Source organism: Mus musculus, chromosome 12 (genome assembly GCF_000001635.26).
Source record: "Mus musculus strain C57BL/6J chromosome 12, GRCm38.p6 C57BL/6J".
In the NCBI taxonomy this organism is placed as follows: Eukaryota; Metazoa; Chordata; class Mammalia; order Rodentia; family Muridae; genus Mus; species Mus musculus.
The window spans coordinates 91,206,610-91,225,747 of NC_000078.6; the positions used below are offsets into that span (position 1 = coordinate 91,206,610).

The window sequence follows — 19,138 nt, forward strand, 5'->3', positions numbered from 1 at the left end:
ACATTATGATAAAGAGATTTCCTGAAGTATTAAGATTGGTGAATTTAGGGAGTATCTCAGAGGATACAGCGACCTTTTTCTCTTCATATTGTAATTTAAACGGTTTTATTTATTTATCAACCACCCCAACTAAGACAGGGGCTTCCTATATAGCCCTGGCTGATCTGGAATTCACTGCACACAACAGGCTGGACTCAGACTCACAGAGATTCTCACACAGCCTCTACCTTTGCCTCCAAAATGCTGAGGTTAAAGACACATGCCTCATGTTAATGACTAATCATTCTGCATTTTAAAGGCACAAAAGTATCACACACTAAATGATATGAAAAGAAATTAATGTCCGACAAAAATAATTATGTTCTCTGGACAAGCATCTCTACTGGTTTTAATGACAGCCAAAAAGTCTGCAGTTTTTGGCAGGTATTATAAGATGTTGAAGAAAGTGTTGCTCTCTTTATATCTCCATGGACCAGGTCTGTCTGAGAGGCAGGAAATTCTAATTCAAAAGCTCCTAAAGTAATCAGCACGTGGCTGGTTCAGTTTGCTTTGCTATATAGACGTATGAACACAAGCTTGGGTTTCACACAGATCTCTACTACTGTAACTATGTCGGGTCGTGGAGATTAACTGCCCACACTTGTCTTTGAGTCTCGGCTACTTCAACCATAAGTTAGATGAAGAAGCTCCCAGCTGTTTGCAGGATTAAGTGAGACAATTTATATAAAAATGTGTATGCTCTCAAGCTCTCTATGAGTGTTGGTTGTCTTCACCCCACAGTAGCTGTCTCAAGAAAAATTAGAGCGAATGCTGACCATCGACTTTGTATCACTTGCACAGAGCTATGGGGAGAAACATTTCCCAAAGCATGACATGAATATAAATCACTTAATACCTAAAAGTAGAATAAACATTCTTAGTTCTAGATCAACATTATCCGGGGAGCATGAGACCTGGAGCGCTAGCTGGCTCTGCCTTTCGCTGGCTGCAGCATTGGATGGGCCAGTTGGGGCAGGGTAGAACTTCCCCACATGGTGTGGATGCGGGAGAGCTGGTAGGCTGACCAGAGTTAGGATACCTCACAAGCCCAGATGCAGGGTGTCTTAGTCAGGGTTTCTATTCCTGCACAAACATCATGACCAAGAAGCAAATTGGGGAGGAAAGGGTTTATTCAGCTTACATTTCCACATTGCTGTTCATCACTGAAAGAAGTCAGGATTGGAACTCAAGCAGGTCAGGGAGCAGGAGCTGATGCAGAGGCTATGAAGGGATATTCTTTACTGGCTTGCTTCCCCTGGCTTGCTCAGCCTGCTCTCTTATAGAACCAAGACTACCAGCCCAGAGATGGTCCCACCCACAAGGGGCCTTTCCCCCTTGATCACTAATTGAGAAAATGCCTTACAGTTAGATCTCATGGAGGCATTTCCCCAACTGAAGCTCCTTTCTCTGTGATAACTCCAGCTGTGTCAAGTTGACACAAAACCAGCCAGTACACAGGGCTTTAACTTGGCTCACCCCAGCATCTGTCCCATTGATGAGCTGCTTGAGTACATGAAGGGTCCAGTCCTACAGATCCAAAAGCTACAGGATCTCCATGTCACTTTGTAACAGCAGGATATCCAAGACAAGTCCCAGTGAGGTCCCATTATTGATAGTATAGGAGAAGCCAGAGGTATCCTACCAGACCAATGACTCATTGCAATGTACATTTCAAAGAAATGTGGACAGAGGAGTATACTTTGGGACACACTGTGTCACACTACACATTGGGAGGTTGCAAGGGTGAAAGGCACCCTTGGTTACTGGAGGGCGAGATGAGTGAGATTAGGGGGGATGACGAGAAGCTCAGAAAAAAGCAATAAAAACTGAACTTAAAAAAAGAAAAAAGAAACTATACTCCACCAAAGCAAAAAGAAAAGATTCTCTCTATTGTTGGCTATTGTAGATTCTGAAAGCAGAGTCAAAATTGCTAAGCCAGTGACTGGGGTGATGGCTCAATAGTTAACAGTGCCTCCTGCTCTTCTGCAGAACTAGAGTTCAAGTGGAGGCATCAGCAAAGGGTGACTCATAACATGCTGGAATTCCAGTGCCAGGAGACCTGCCATCCTTGACTTCCAAGCAATGAGGTATTATTTTGTGCACTGTGCGTCTCTGTGAGGATGTTTCTGGAGCCAATTAGCATTGGAATCAACAGTTGAACAAGGCAGATTGCCGCTCCCGACATGACTGGACATCATAATCCATTAAGAGAGAGGCTCTCAACCATCCTAATGCTGCAGACCTTTGATACTCTTCCTCATGTGGTAGTGACCACAACCATAACGTCATTTTGTTGCTACTTCATTCTATAATTTTGCTACTGTTATGAATTATAATCTTGTAGTGATATTTTAGAATCCTGGAATTTTGGTTTCTTTAAAAAACACAAATATTATAAGAATGTGCTTTCATTTTCATCCCAAGGTAAGGATGCAGAGCTGACTCTGACCGTCTGCAACAGCTGACTATGATTTGCCTCGTGCTCTAGCAGCAGCATGCTTTTGCCACTCACAGATAATTATATTGGGAAGTCTGGAAACTTCTCAGAAAGTACATATGTGCTAGGGCCCTAGAGGGGCACAGTGGGCTGCTGTGGATCATGTAGGGAGGTTGCTAACAGCCATGCTCAAAGAAGAAACAAAAGGAAGAAAATTAGATTCAGGGACCCTCTCTCTCTCTCTCTCTCTCTCTCTCTCTCTCTCTGTGTGTGTGTGTGTGTGTGTGTGTGTGTGTATGTGTGTGTGTGTGTGTGTGTGTGTGTGTGTGTGTGTGTGTGTGTGTCTGCTGTTGCTGATGATGATTTCGCTATGTACTATTAGCAGATAAAAACAGGGAGCATAAAGAGTGGGAAAAAAAGGAACCCAAAAGCAGGAGAGACTAGTTACATAATGTAAATATCTGACATACAGAAATCTCTGATATGCGACCGACAAAGAAGCCACAGCCCACAGTGCTGCATTAAAGGCTTCAGTAAACAACAAAGGACAACAAAGAAGCCTTCATGTCATAACTATAAGAAGATTGAAAATGCGCTCAAGTGTCAATTGACAATTTAAGAGAATCTTCCAACTGAAATTTCATAATTAAAAGGAAAAATAGTTTTTATATACAGAATCACCACCCTGTATTTTCAGATAAATAAATTTCAAATAAATTTTCATAGCTTAAGCTATGTCTTAAAGCAATCATGTCTTATAAAGAATGTTAATCAGAATTTTATCTACAGCAAAGAATAGTCAAACTCCTTTTATTAGAGTTTAATCATTAGTTTAAACATATTCTCTATTCATTATTTGAAATAATGTTTCACTGTTACTAATGAATGTTTAAACAAGTTGGTAATCCAAAAAGGAAAGGAAAAAAAGAGTAATACATGTTAATGAACTAGAATCGAAACAAGTGAGAATTTGATATTAAAGGTATCTTTTAAGTTATTTCAGTCTTTAAACATTATACTCCATAATGAAATAAGAAAAATATTTTTTCCTTAATCTTTGGACTAAGCAAAGTACTTATAGTACTTCTTCTATAAGTGTCATATAATAAATTTTTCTTTAAGACAATTTGGAAAAACTGACATAATTTGGCTAATAACAAAAATGGATGAATGAAGCTGGACAGCCAATTGCTAATGTACAAATAAAACTCAAGGGATTTCACTGCTTCTCTATGTAATAAAGAAAATGCCTACAATTCACTAATCCCTTAGTCTCTGTGCCAAAACTGAATTCCAGGAAATTATCTTCTGTTCAGCTATTTCATAAATAGCACAGAAAAATCTCATATAGAACTCAGCTCAGAAAAGAAGGGAGAGAGAAAGAAATATCTGAAAAACACAAACAAAAAATCACCAGACCCTGAGCTCACCATTTATATACAAAGGTGGGTAGACATGAAACTGTAAATCAAGTGATTCGTAAAGCAATGCTTTAAACAACATATCAGCTCTAAAACAATGAAACTTTAAAAATTGATTATCTCTCTATAGTGTAACTCATCTCAAGCTATACATAAATGCCAACTAATTAGTGAATTACATTCTAGACTCATCATTAAGAATGACAGAGGTTTGAAGCCAGGCTGGTCTACAGGTCAGAGTTCTAGGCTATAAATGGCTACATAGTGAGACACTACTCCAGAAACCAAAAGGGGAAGAGGTGTGTGTCTGTGTTTGTGTGTGTGTGTGTGTGTGTGTGTGTGTGTCTGTGTGTGTGTGCCTGTGTGTGTCTGTGTGTGTGTTTCTGTGTTTGTGTCTGTGTGTGTGTTTGTGTCTGTGTGTGTGTTTGTGTGTGTGTGTGTGTGTGTGTGCATGTGTGTTGTCCTGAGAGGAAATCCAGTGACCATTCCTTCTATCATTGTCTACAAGAGATGATTCTGCTATTTTCCACTGCCTATTTCAGAAGGTGTACACATTAATTCTTTCTTTGAGCTGATACAAAGTCAAGATCATTTAGTCCAAGTCACAAATTCTGACAAGTTAATGGTCAAAATAAATAAAACACTGTACACATTATTGTCATAAGTCAGTCTGCCTAAAAGAACAGCTAAAAGGATCATGGGAAAACGTTTATAGCTCCTTTAACCTTGATATTCCAAGAATCATTTCCCTGCTTTTACTTTGGATCCTACCCAGTTGGACCTTACTCCCAGTTTACCTTTTAACTTTTATATCCATGACTTCTTCCTGTCATTTATATTTACACTGAAGTTTTTCTATGCTTATAATTTCAGCAAATATAGCTGAACTAAAATCATTTAAAACATCTATAGTTTAAAATTGTTACATTTCTAGCTAGCATTTAGGTATTTTGAGACTTTTCATGTTACACCAGGAAGACAACTCGACTCATAAAACAGTATAGTCTAGAATTACAACTATTAAGAATATAGTGGCCCTAACAAGTCAGGAATCTCTTAGAGAATACTGTCACAAAGAAAGCATTAATCACGTGACTACAACTTCTGTACAATGGAACAGAGAACTGAAATACCAGGAACGACAGACATTGCACCTATTCCAGGGTGTCACTAAAGAAATGACAACCATGCCATTCAAATGACCTGATCATCGGCATGCATCCTCCATGTCTGTACTATTTATCAAATGCTCAAGGAAATTTCAAAATGGAAAGAAATGTGGGTCAATAGCCAGATATCATCTCTTTCAAAGTCTAAAATATAACAATTATGCTTCTTTTTTAATTATGATTTTTCTTTTACTAAACACTGATATTATACCAGCTCTAATAATGCTACCATTCACTTACTTGTCCATCTTCTGACTCAAAATACTTGACACGCCTACTATGCTGTGTTTTTGGCACTGGAAAGACGGCAGGAAACGAACACTTACAAACCGCCTCCTTCCTGAAACCTCCATGTTTCCATGGAGCCACTGACCAGTGGGTGCACTCTCCACCCCATAGACTTCTTAACTGTACATGCAGATATTCACTGAGAGAGAAAGGGGAGTCAGCTGGCCAAGGACTGCTTGTCCCAACTGCAGCCACTATGGCTAAGACAAAACTCAGTCATTGAGCTGCACGTGCGCGCGTGCGCGTGCACACACACACACACACACACACACACACACACAGAGAGGAGATGGTGTTTATTTCCTCTAGCACCTGCCACTAGGATGCTTGATTAACAGACACTGACTACAAACAAACTGAAAACCTGTCCTCTCTTGCAAGTCTTACTTTCTCATAGGCTACTCGATACTCCCCTTCCTCATATCTTAGCAGTGGTTTTCCTTTTAAAGCTGTGTGTACAAATATTTACTTTTTCATATTTAGATACACATGAATCCTAATACAAAAATAATGATCACAGGAACAAATACTGTTTGCTGACATTAAAGCTGAGTATTACTCTAGTGTTAACTTGGGAGCATCACATGAAGTACAGAAAATTCATACGGCTTTGATCTCCAGCTCCCATAGCCAGGTGTTATTGTACTGTCACTAAAAAACAGAAACGCATTCTTTGAAACCTCCGGTAGCCACAGCTAACAATACTCAGCTGGCCTAGAGCGACAGTTCTCGGAACACGGTCTGCATGTGCAGGTCTCCACAATGACATTACTAAGACATGCTTTCTCCTTTAATCTTCCCATGTATATCTGAACAAGGACCATCCTGTGTTAAGTCTCAGGTTTTCCTAAGAGGACACTACAATAAGCTGCCTGTGAATCCTAGTAAAGAAGAGCAATAAGGGAATAAGTCAGTGGCTCAAGGACACCAGAACCTGACCCCAAAGGCTCTCGGCAGCATGTCCTGTTTCCTGTTATGATAAAGCTACTATACTGTACTTTTCTAAGTCATTGGTGTGACATTTGATGCTGCCATCATTCTTCCAAAGTCTGTCTGTCTTAGGCAGTCGCTTACACGAGTGAGCTTACACCTGGTGTAATATGTATGCATCCAATTATTGTGTTCATTCTCTGCCACCACAGCCAGTGTAACGTAGCTGAGTATAATAGGACTGTTTCCTCTGCTTTATACATTGGTGTACTCTTACCACCACAGGGAGATTCTGTTATACAAAACAAGTATTTGTTGAACAAATACTTCAATCTTTTTATCGTAGGAGAAGAGAATGACTTACCAGGTCAATACGTACAAACATCTAATTCATATATATATATATATATATATATATATATGTGTGTGTGTGTGTGTGTGTGTGTGTGTGTATCTCAAAAGTCCAAAAGGGGACACTGAGGCCCAACGTAGTCTCTCAGGACTCAATAGTTATCTCTGATAGTCCCAGCAATGAAGAAAGAGGAGAGGACAAGAGGCAAGGAAAGAAAAGAAGATAGAAGAAGTCCTAAGTGAAGAAGTCCAGTCGGTTTACTCCAGCCCCACCGTCTCGTGAAGGCAGAGGAAGAAGAGAGGGACCAGGACGGACCCACCTCTCTTCTCCTGGTGGAACTCCTCCAGAAGCTGTTCCTGCCTCTCAATGTGCTCGAACAGACACAGGAGCTCAGACTCCTTGTGCTCCGTCAGCTCCCGGAGCTCCTGTCTGCAGGCCGCCAGCTGCTGCCGCATGCTCCTCTCTCTGCTCTCTCTCTCTTTCAGTTCCTCACACAGCCACTGCAGTTTAGTCTAAAATTTAAAAAGACATTTACATCTACTTATTAAAAAGCAAAATAAAAGTCCAGATCATAACAGCCTAAGGGACGGACACACAAACACACATACAAAGGTAACATTACAATAATCTCAACAAATAAAGAGAAAGTTAAGCACAATTATACCTTTACTTTGTTGTAAAGTTTATTGCAGTTGAGTGTTATTTCAGGAATTAAGCTACAAACGTCAAAGACTCATAAAATATTCAGTGCACTCCATTATATTTAGAAAAAAACACTTCATGAGTGTTGGCTAGTTAAACTTGTGACCATGACACAGGTGCTAGTCTCTTAGCTTGATATATGAGGCAATTTACAACAACCACTTTAAATTTTCAAAAACACCTCAGAATAGACCGACTTGAATTTAGAGATGGGGGTGGTAAATGGATACATTCACTGTCACAAAGACTAGAAACACGCAGGCCTTCCATCCGAAAAATCAGGTAGACTGAAAGGTTACAGGCAGGGAGCAGAACTTCAATAGCTGCACAGAATTAAGAAGGTAACTTAACCCATGCAACTATTTCTCAAAGACTCTAACCTCACCCACCTTCAATACTCAGACACTTCAAGCGAAATGTGAAAGAAATATATTTGTCTGCCTTGGATAAAAAATGATTCTGTAATGTGCTGAGAATTCCCATGATAGACTGTCCAACAAGCCCAGGTGACTTTTAACACGCTCGCTCCTATAAGCAGAAGCAAGCTAGGTAAAACATCAGATAGAAGGGCAAGTCGGACTCATGGAGGGAAGAGACAACTGCTAGTGTCCGAACCCTGAGAGACTGCAAAGGGACGTGATAGACATTTCTGCTTTGGAAAACTATCACAGCTGCACAAGGGGTTAGCCAGAACGTTGCCATCTAACCTAGCAATTCTACTGACTAGACTAGACAAAGGAAACCCATGAGAAAAGCATGCAGGGATGCTCAAGGCAGCATGTTTACAACAGTCCCAAAAGAGATGCCAAAGACCATCCAACAACAAAGAGATGGATACAATAGGCCTATCCAAGCAATCAAGTATGATATGGCAACAGAAGCAAGGCAAACACAACATGACACAAAGTGGGCAAGCCTTAAAAGCAACATTCTCCTACACAAAGGAAAGCAATCACAAAAGAACATGTTTGTATGATTCCATTATTTTCCATGCACTATAAACGAATGGGTAGAAACAAGTGGTAAATGGCTGCGCAGGGTGGGAGCTGGGAGAAGGTAGGCTGAGAAGAGACGGTGAGAGGGTCTGCTTCTCCTTCCAGGTGCAAAGGTGTTCCAGAATAGTGCTGATGGCAGCACAACTCTATAAACATAGTAAATGTGCTTGGCATAGGTCAAGTGAGCTGGGGTGTGTCTGTGTGTGTCTGTGTGACTCTGTGTGTGTGTGTGTGTGTGTGTGTGTGTGTGTGTGTGTGTTAGATGCCAATACCAGTCATTTTCCTGTACTGCTCTCTACATTTTGAGAAAAGTTCCCTCAGTGAATCCGGAGCTCACAGATTAAGTGAGATTAGCTGGCCAGCAAGCTCAGAGGATCCTTCTGTTTCGATCTGTCCAATGATAGAATTACAGATGTAGCCCACCAGGCCCAGCTTTTACATGGGTACGGGGATCTCAATGAAGGTTCTGTTTGCACAGAAAGCACTTTAATGACTGAGGAATCTATTATTTAAACAACAACAACAACAAAAAGGCCATATATAGAATGTCACAGGGACTAGAGAAACAAAGTTCAAATTGAACCTCTTTGCATAAGATCAGACTCCAATTGCTTTCTATGCAATTTGTAGGCCTGTCTTGTGTGGTTATATTTAATAAATATAGAAGTTCTTCAGTGTCAGCTGTGCTGTGGAATCCAACTATGACTAAGGAAATGAATAAAGCCTGCCTTACTTTCTAACATCCCATTTAAAAATATTCTTGCAAATACACAGATAGGAAAAAGTTCCACAAGACAGGAAACAAGGAAACATGATCAACTCCTAGCCAGAAAAAAAAAAAAAAAAAAAAAAAAAAAAAAAAAAAAAAAGGAGCACTTCTACTGCAGCACTAAGGATGGACACAGAGCGAGGCTGACACCATTATCCTCATTCTGCAGACAAGGGAGGGATTGCTATTCTGAAAAAAATTTTCTCCAGTCAGAGATGAGCACACAGTGGAGGCTGGAAGTCAAGGAACAGTAACATAGCTGCAAGAAACCAAGAGTACAGATGAGCCAAACCTTCCACATTTCTGACCTGACAGTTCACCCAAACTCATAGTAATGTCAATAGACCAATCAATACTGGTAGGTAAGTTTCTAACTTACTCAAGTCTGAATAACCCATACAACAAAGCCTAAGGAATGAAAAGTCAGTCTCAGACTGGAAAATAAAGATCTCAAGCCAATGAAGATCTCAAGCCAATGAGACTCAGAAAGAAAAGGAAAGGGCATAGAAGAATATAAAGAGCTCCGAAGACCTGGGATGAAGACACGGATTACGGCACAGCAATGGAGGCAGCTCGAGTTCTCCAAAGAGGAAAGGTTCTCCAGTAACGGACTAAGAGACAATAAATAGGTTAAGATGTAGTGAACACAAAAATAATACCTCAAAATAAAGCAGGAAAGCAACCTTTCAAAGACGGGAAGTAAAATCAAACATATCTGAGGGAGAGCCCAAAAGCCAAAATACAAGATGGATATTTTCAATGTCAAGGACAGTTAAGGAAAAAAAAAAAAAGACTACAAAAACATTGGAATGTAAAAAGAAGATTCCATGACCAAAATAACGGTAGCTACTCCTTCTAGCCAGAGTAGGGCTGCAAGCAGAGTGCCCCAGCAGACTGATTGCTGCTACTAACAAGAGGTAGCAAGAAAGGGAGATCAGGGCTCAAATCTTATTCTTCTCATCTCTTTAAACTGAGAACGCCCTTAAAGTACTATGCAATAAAAGTTATTCGACATAATATAACTACCAATTCTGATATACATCAGTTGGAAAGGACTCACACTAAGTCATTAATCTACTAATGGACAGACTAAGAGACTGTTTATACCCACACTGCAGTGTTCTATATTAAAACCACAATCTGGATCTATACATAATACCTTTTTGTTTTTAACTTCACAAAGTCTTGTTACTGCTTCAAGCAGGGCATCTGAAAGCTGCCCAGAGCATCAGACCATTACTGGCAGGATGCAGTAGGGGAGAGAGAGGAAACATTAGATCTAGTTTCTGAAAAGGTGGCCTAGGCAGCCAAGCCTTTCTGTCTACTTGGTAGTTTAAGCACATACAATTTTTATCTTTGTAAGGGATTTAGATCTTCTTCAATACTTTCTCCAAGGATGCTGTATCTTTACCTAAAGTCTTCTGTAGAAAGGGCCAATGGCAACACACAGGCACTAACATGATATCATGGGCTCTAAAGGATCTCACAAGGGCAACTAAGTGAAAAGTGAGATGTTTAAAATCTAAAATGATACTGTGGATATGTGTGTGTGTGTGTGTGTGTGTGTGTGATGTGTGATGTGCCACACAAGTGCCATGCAACAGAAAAAAAAAATAGTAACACACATGGAAAACCTCCCCTCAGGCTGTTGCTTGGAGAAACACAACAGTCTCCCAAAACATCGCCTTGAGTTGCTTGCAGAACTTAAAGGTAAGACTCAACTACCCAAGATACCACACAGGCTGAGCATGTGACTTGGAGGAACCAATCTGCAACTGGCCTGGAAGACTCCACTCTGAGAAAGGCTCTCGATGTATTAAAGGTATTATAATAATAATGTATAAAGCAAGCTGCCAAGGGAGGAGCAATTGATAGTCCTACCCAGCTGAAAATCTTACGAACCACAGATGACTAGACTGGCAAATATGTCCAATGATACAATACTGGCAATTTTATCTTGGGGATGATAACCAACCACTGTCTCACTGTACATCAGGCTTGCCCTACAGGAGGGAATTTGTGCCTGGGACTGGAAATCTAGTGAACATCTAAGGCTTGAGAAGTCAGAGACCTGAGAAGAAAACCTACCTCTAACATTATTTTAACCCAATATAACTTTTAACTCTATTCTAAATACTTACCTTTATAGCCACAGATAAATGTAGCTTTCATCCCTCATCAAAGAAGCTCCTTTATATACAACAAATGGAGATTATTACAGAGATCCACTACGAATCAAACTGAAAAGAATACAGAACTGTGGGGGAACCCAACCTCAATGGATAAATCTGCAATGTAATTTTTACATAGGCCAGACAAGTAGTAGCTAGATGTCCCCAAGAGATGACAAGGGAAATCAAATTTCAACGGTAAGGTTTCCTGAACAAGACCAGAATATTGAAACCTCCAGTTGAAATGCCAATGTGAACAGCAAAAATTCCACATGGTCTTGGACCTAGATGAAGAGATACAAGTAGCCAATGGCTGCTGAGAGAATTAGTTCCCTCCAGCAATGAGCTCCCACAAAACAATGTTGAATCTCAAGTGGTTAACCATAGACACTGCATTAAATGACTATGAGTAACATTAAATGGAATCAGTAGGCTATACATGCACATATGTATGTGTGCACACATGCACTCAAATACACACAGATGTAATGATAATAATCAAAACAGAGACCACAAATGAGGCAAAGAACAGGAGGAGCTTGAGAGGAGTGATACAGATAGACTATTCATGCACAAAGCCCTCAAAATAAAAGACACATCCTAACAGACATAATGACCATTCAAAAATAACACACTACCAATTCGAACTACAAAATCCATACACACAGAGATGGGCTAAAGTCTTCCTGTGAGAGGTTGAGTAACTATACCCTTTAAACAGTGTTAACTAGCTGTGGCATGGCACTTTGAAGCTACACACTCTTTCTTTCCAACGAGTAGGCACTTAACAAATCACTTCACTCAGTAGCATCGTGGATTAGCCAATGAGCTTAGAAATTGGGGAAGTGGTACAAAAAGATAACTCTCATGATCAAATCTCAAAATTAAATTTTCTGGAAACCGAACTATTTAAATTCTTTAATTACTGCCAATGGAAATACAGTAAATAGTATTTCTCCAAGGATTAGCCTAAAATCCAGCATTATTCAAAATTACAGAAAAATATTAAATGTTAGAATATTAAGTTGATTTATTAACCTGATGGTGTAAGTCTAGTATCTGTTACCAGAAAATAAAATGAAATAACTTTATAAACAGGAGAGATTCATATGTCCAGGATGGCATTGGAAAGGGCCAGACCTGAGAGGAGATGCATTAGAAAGTAAAGGAGCATGGGCTGATACAAGGTCTGGGGTTCACAGGAGGCCACAAGCTATTCAACGGGCCTGTGAAAGATGAAAACAGGAGTCAGCTTTCCAACTTCCAATCAAAAGGCAGAGTGCCTATTCTGGGACCAAATCACTGGGAGCTAATGCAGGACTTGATTTGACTGGTTTGCATCAGATGGGAAGAAAGGAAATAGCTACAGGAACCAGGTGGGAAACATGAATAAGCTAAGAGGGGTGAAGAAAAACCTTGTGCTTCTTAAGTAAGACCCACAACTCATTCTGGCTGCTGCCTCACTATTTTACCATTTTGAAATATTTGGTATTTGAAATACAACATCAGTGTAAGTGTAACATAAAAGTGAAGCAACACGTTCCCTCCCGTGTTGTAAGCACCAGTTTTAATGTGATCAGGTCCAGCACTCTGTTCCACGCCCATGGCTTCGGTGTATGAGGACCAGACCCTGGTTATAGCAGACCATCTGACCTCCTAAAGGGAAAAACTAATTCCACGGTCTAACAATGCTTTTTTTTCCATATCATTTTCAACATGCACTCACTACCACTGCAAAAAAATACATTTGGAAGAAGAAGGAAGAAGGAGGTAGAGGAGGAGAAGGAGGAACAGGAGGAGGAAGAAGAGGAGGAGGAGGAGGAAGAGGAGGAGGAAGAGATCCCTGAGGCCGCCCCTCACCAGCCTCCATCAGCCTATTTTTACTCAGCGATATAACAGCAAACACAGAAAGTCAGCACAGGCTTCCCTTTCCTGGTCCATTCAAATCAACCCCACCTCAGTGTCTGACCTCTGTTCACTTGACTGAACAGTCGCTGGCATTGCTGCTCAATAAATTACGGTAAAAAGAACAATGTAACAAAAAAATCATTCCTGAAGCAGCCATCAATCAAGTTTCAATTATAGATAAATTTCATTCTCTCAAAAGTCATGCACTAAAGCAGAAGCCTAAACATGGCCGTATTCACAGAGCCCTGAGGGAGAGGGTGAGAACCCCAGTGTGAGGGTAGGACCTACTCTTGAGACCTGGTGGCCCTGTAAGAGGCAAAGACACCAAAGCGCCTTCCTATAGGAGGTACACAGAAGACAGATCGAGACACTGACAGAAGGTGGCTCCACAAGCCAGGAAGATAACGAAAGCACCACTTTTATCTCGGACTCACCTCTCCAACTATGAGAAAATAAATGCCAGTTGTTTAAACAAGAAGTCAGTGTGTGGCATTTCGCTAAGATAAGCCAAAGGGATGATTGCAGCATGACCAATGACTTCAATAGACTCCTGCAAAGGCTTTATCCTACTGTCAAATAAAATTAAGGTTTGGTTGTATTTAGAGGCTTCATACAAAGTGAATATAAATATAGACTGTATTAATAATCCAAACTAAAATTAAAATTTATGGAAATTTAATCAACCAATAATCAATTATAAGAAATCATGTTTCTTAGATAAATACCCAGCATCTTCATTAAGCATCCTGAAAAAGTGGCTTGGAACCCAAGACTTTAACCGTTGCAAATTATAATTAGCTGGCAAGGCTATTAATCATACAGCAGAAACCTTTCTATTAACCACTCACAGGAGCATTTTACAGATTGCATAATAGACTCATTTATTTAACAACATCAACAAGCAGTGCTAAATAAACCAACACAGGGAATTTGGAAATAAGGCAGTTTTTATCTCTGTCGTCTCGGCTCATAATTAGGTGGGAATATTCATAAGCAGCTACTAAACCTATCACAGGGATCTTTCTATTCTGTGAGAGGTTGCTACTGAGCCGTACCGTAATACAGAAACGACACTAAGTAATGACTCAAACCTCCAAACCAGAGAAAACAGAAAACTCACATAACAGATGACGGCCTCTGCAGGCAGCGAGAACACTAGGACCCATATCCTTCTGCTTTAACTACTATGCCTCCCTCATCAAAACTCTAAAAATAATTTTGAGGGGAAAAAAATGCTTACATAAGTACCAGGGGGTAGAGGGAAGAATGACATTTTTTTAATAATATGCTAAGTCACCAAAATAAATTGAACCAGACCATATAATTCAAATACAAGTCAAGTTAAAAGTATTTTTCCTGTTTACGTGGTACTAAGGCCAGACCCAGGGCCTCATACGTGCTCGGCCAGTGCTCGGCCACCAAGCCAACCCTCAGCTATCTTTTCCTTTTCCTTTGAGAAACAGTCTCACTAGGTCCACCATTGATCACACTCTGATCCTCCTGCCTCAGCTTCCGAAATAACTGGGATTATAGGTCAGTACCACCAGATTCACAGTAGGATTATAACTTTTTTTTTTTTTTTTTTTTTTTTTTTTTTTTTTCCATTTTTTATTAGGTATTTAGCTCATTTACATTTCCAATGCTATACCAAAAGTCCCCCTTACCCACCCACCCCCACTATCCTACCCACCCACTCCCCCCCTTTGGCCCTGGCGTTCCCCTGTACCGGGGCACACAAAGTCTGCGTGTCCAATGGGCCTCTCTTTCCAGTGATGGCCGACTAGGCCATCTTTTGATACATATGCAGCTAGAGTCAAGAGCTCAGGGGTACTGGTTAGTTCATAATGTTGTTCCACCTATAGGGTTGAAGATCCCTTTAGCTCCTTGGGTACTTTCTCTAGCTCCTCCATTGGGAGCCCTGTGATCCATCCATTAGCTGACTGTGAGCATCCACTTCTGTGTTTGCTAGGCCCCGGCATAGTCTCACAAGAGACAGCTACATCTGGGTCCTTTCGATAAAATCTTGCTAGTATATGCAATGGTGTCAGCGTTTGGATGCTGATTATGGGGTGGATCCCTGGATATGGCAGTCTCTACATGGTCCATCCTTTCATCTCAGCTCCATACTTTGTTTCTGTAACTCCTTCCATGGGTGTTTTGTTCCCACTTCTAAGGAGGGGCATAGTGTCCACACTTCAGTCTTCATTTTTCTTGAGTTTCATGTGTCTAGGAAATTGTATCTTATATCGTGGGTATCCTAGGTTTTGGGCTAGTATCCACTTATCAGTGAGTACATATTGTGTGAGTTCCTTTGTGATTGTGTTACCTCACTCAGGATGATGCTCTCCAGGTCCATCCATTTGGCTAGGAATTTCATAAATTCATTCTTTTTAATAGCTGAGTAGTACTCCATTGTGTAGATGTACCACATTTTCTGTATCCATTCCTCTGTTGAGGGGCATCTGGGTTCTTTCCAGTTTCTGGCTATTATAAATAAGGCTGCTATGAACATAGTGGAGCATGTGTCCTTCTTACCAGTTGGGGCTTCTTCTGGATATATGCCCAGGAGAGGTATTGCTGGATCCTCCGGTAGTACTATGTCCAATTTTCTGAGGAACCGCCAGACTGATTTCCAGAGTGGTTGTACAAGCCTGCAATTCCACCAACAATGGAGGAGTGTTCCTCTTTCTCCACATCCTCGCCAGCATCTGCTGTCACCTGAATTTTTGATCTTAGCCATTCTCACTGGTGTGAGGTGGAATCTCAGGGTTGTTTTGATTTGCATTTCCCTGATGATTAAGGATGTTGAACATTTTTTCAGGTGCTTCTCTGCCATTCGGTATTCCTCAGGTGAGAATTCTTTGTTCAGTTCTAAGCCCCATTTTTTAAGGGGGTTATTTGATTTTCTGAGGTCCACCTTCTTGAGTTCTTTATATATGTTGGATATTAGTCCCCTATCTGATTTAGGATAGGTAAAGATCCTTTCCCAGTCTGTTGGTGGTCTTTTTGTCTTATAGACAGTGTCTTTTGCCTTGCAGAAACTTTGGAGTTTTATTAGGTCCCATTTGTCAATTCTCGATCTTACAGCACAAGCCATTGCTGTTCTGTTCAGGAATTTTTCCCCTGTGCCCATATCTTCAAGGCTTTTCCCCACTTTCTCCTCTATAAGTTTCAGCGTCTCTGGTTTTATGTGAAGTTCCTTGATCCACTTAGATTTGACCTTAGTACAAGGAGATAAGTATGGATCGATTCGCATTCTTCTACATGATAACAACCAGTTGTGCCAGCACCAATTGTTGAAAATGCTGTCTTTCTTCCACTGGATGGTTTTGGCTCCCTTGTCGAAGATCAAGTGACCATAGGTGTGTGGGTTCATTTCTGGGTCTTCAATTCTATTCCATTGGTCCACTTGTCTGTCTCTATACCAGTACCATGCAGTTTTTATCACAATTGCTCTGTAGTAAAGCTTTAGGTCAGGCATGGTGATTCCACCAGAGGTTCTTTTATCCTTGAGAAGAGTTTTTGCTATCCTCGGTTTTTTGTTATTCCAGATGAATTTGCAAATTGCTCCTTCTAATTCGTTGAAGAATTGAGTTGGAATTTTAATGGGGATTGCATTGAATCTGTAGATTGCTTTTGGCAAGATAGCCATTTTTACAATGTTGGTCCTGCCAATCCATGAGCATGGGAGATCTTTCCATCTTCTGAGATCTTCTTTAATTTCTTTCTTCAGGGACTTGAAGTTTTTATCATACAGATCTTTCACTTCCTTCGTTAGAGTCACGCCGAGATATTTTATATTATTTGTGGCTATTGAGAAGGGTGTTGTTTCCCTAATTTCTTTCTCAGCCTGTTTATTCTTTGTGTAGAGAAAGGCCATTGACTTGTTTGAGTTAATTTTATATCCAGCTACTTCACCGAAGCTGTTTATCAGGTTTAGGAGTTCTCTGTTGGAATTTTTAGGGTCACTTATATATACTATCATATCATCTGCAAAAAGTGATATTTTGACTTCCTCTTTTCCAATTTGTATCCCCTTGATCTCCTTTTGTTGTCGAATTGCTCTGGCTAATACTTCAAGTACTATGTTGAAAAGGTAGGGAGAAAGTGGGCAGCCTTGTCTAGTCCTGATTTTAGTGGGATTGCTTCCAGCTTCTCTCCATTTACTTTGATGTTGGCTACTGGTTTGCTGTAGATTGCTTTTATCATGTTTAGGTATTGGCCTTGAATTCCTGATCTTTCCAGAACTTTTATCATGAATGGGTGTTGGATCTTGTCAAATGCTTTTTCTGCATCTAACGAGATGATCATGTGGTTTTTGTCTTTGAGTTTGTTTATATAATGGATTACATTGATGGATTTTCGTATGTTAAACCATCCCTGCATCCCTGGAATAAAACCTACTTGGTCAGGATGGATGATTGCTTTAATGTGTTCTTGGATTCGGTTAGCGAGAATTTTATTAAGGATTTTTGCATCGATGTTCATAAGAGAAATTGGTCTGAAGTTCTCTATCTTTGTTGGATCTTTCTGTGGTTTAGGTATCAGAGTAATAGTGGCTTCATAAAATGAGTTGGGTAGAATACCTTCTACTTCTATCTTGTGAAAAAGTTTGTGCAGAACTGGAGTTAGATCTTCTTTGAAGGTCTGATAGAACTCTGCACTAAACCCGTCTGGTCCTGGGCTTTTTTTGGCTGGGAGACTATTAATAACTTTTAATCAATAGTATCTTCAAATCTTACTTCTCAATATGATCAGAAAGGAAAAAGAGCTCCAAAATAAGAGTATATTTTAAAATACAAATGATTTTCCCCTAAACTGTATATTTCTCATATGTATAACCCAAAGCATATTGCCAACAACGAAACAAATAGTAAGATATTTTCATTTTTTGAGAGGATAGACTATTAGATGGTTATTCATATCCTAAACAAGCATAGACATGGTCAAATACTTTTCACAAAAAGAGGCAATATCTAAAAACATAAAGTTTTATTTGCATATGTATCACCAAAGTAACACAGAATGCAAAGTGATCAGCAAAGTGCACCACACCCTTCTTAGCAAGTCAGGAGCTTCTGTTCTCAGGTAAGACTCAAAACCATAAGCAGCCAGTTGTCTGACCTGCAACCGGAGCAGCTTCGCTAGCGTCTCTCCCGCCATTTGAACTGCACCACAGAAAACACGGCTCGGTCCAGTGCCTAGCACGGGTAATACTATTAACACACGAAGGGCCACTCTGAGAAAGATCCCAAAACAGATCAGCACAGGGAACTTACCCAATACTAGGACATATTATTCTCTGTAAGCAAAGGAAACTACAGCCTCTACATGGCCTGCTAGAATTTATGACAAAATCTCCTCCTTAATCTACAGGAACCACTTACCTGGCATTCTTTAATAGCTATCTCAACTCCCTTCCCACAAAGCCTTATCCTGATGCTCCATTGGTTATTTTATCTGCAAATCTGGGCTGACTCAGTTGGACTTTGTGTCTGTCCACAAAGCGACAATGATAGAAACCCCACCCAACCTGCTAGTCCCTCTACAGTTAACACTAACAAAAGAAATTCACTTAGTGGATTTATGAAAACAATTACCAACTGCCCTCTGCGGTCTTTCCAATACTGCAAGATGTCAGCATGGGCTGGCTGAATAGCAATTCTGCTTTCCATACAGTTTTTGTCCCCTGATTTCAGATCTTATCTCCGATAGTTATAGAGCTGTCTAGTCATAGTTCACAGGCATTACAGGATTGTAGCCCATCAATAACCCAAGCCATCTTTCTAGGAAATAGATTCAATTCCTCCCTAGTCAGTTGGTCAGCATGGTATTTTTTATCGCTCCCTTTTACACTGTGGAGGGAACAGTTGTCTCACGCAGTATTAAACCTGCTCTGATCAGAAGTTCAATCCCATTAAATGATAAGGGAAAGGTGCTCACCAGCTCCCAAATTA

General features: G+C 40.3%; 1 protein-coding gene across 9 annotated transcripts in view; it reads right to left on the minus strand.

Moving 5' to 3' along the window:
• Positions 1–19,138, minus strand: part of Cep128 (centrosomal protein 128) — a 385,966-nt gene that overhangs the window by 208,120 nt on the left and 158,708 nt on the right. For all 9 annotated transcript variants that reach the window (XR_001780497.2, XM_017315228.2, XM_030246966.1 and 6 more), the window contains one exon: positions 6,956–7,148. Coding sequence is in view for 8 of the 9 variants with exons in the window: in XM_017315228.2 (XP_017170717.1) it covers positions 6,956–7,148 (193 nt within the window). In the remaining variant the exon portion in view is untranslated. The remainder of the gene's footprint in view (positions 1–6,955; positions 7,149–19,138) is intronic.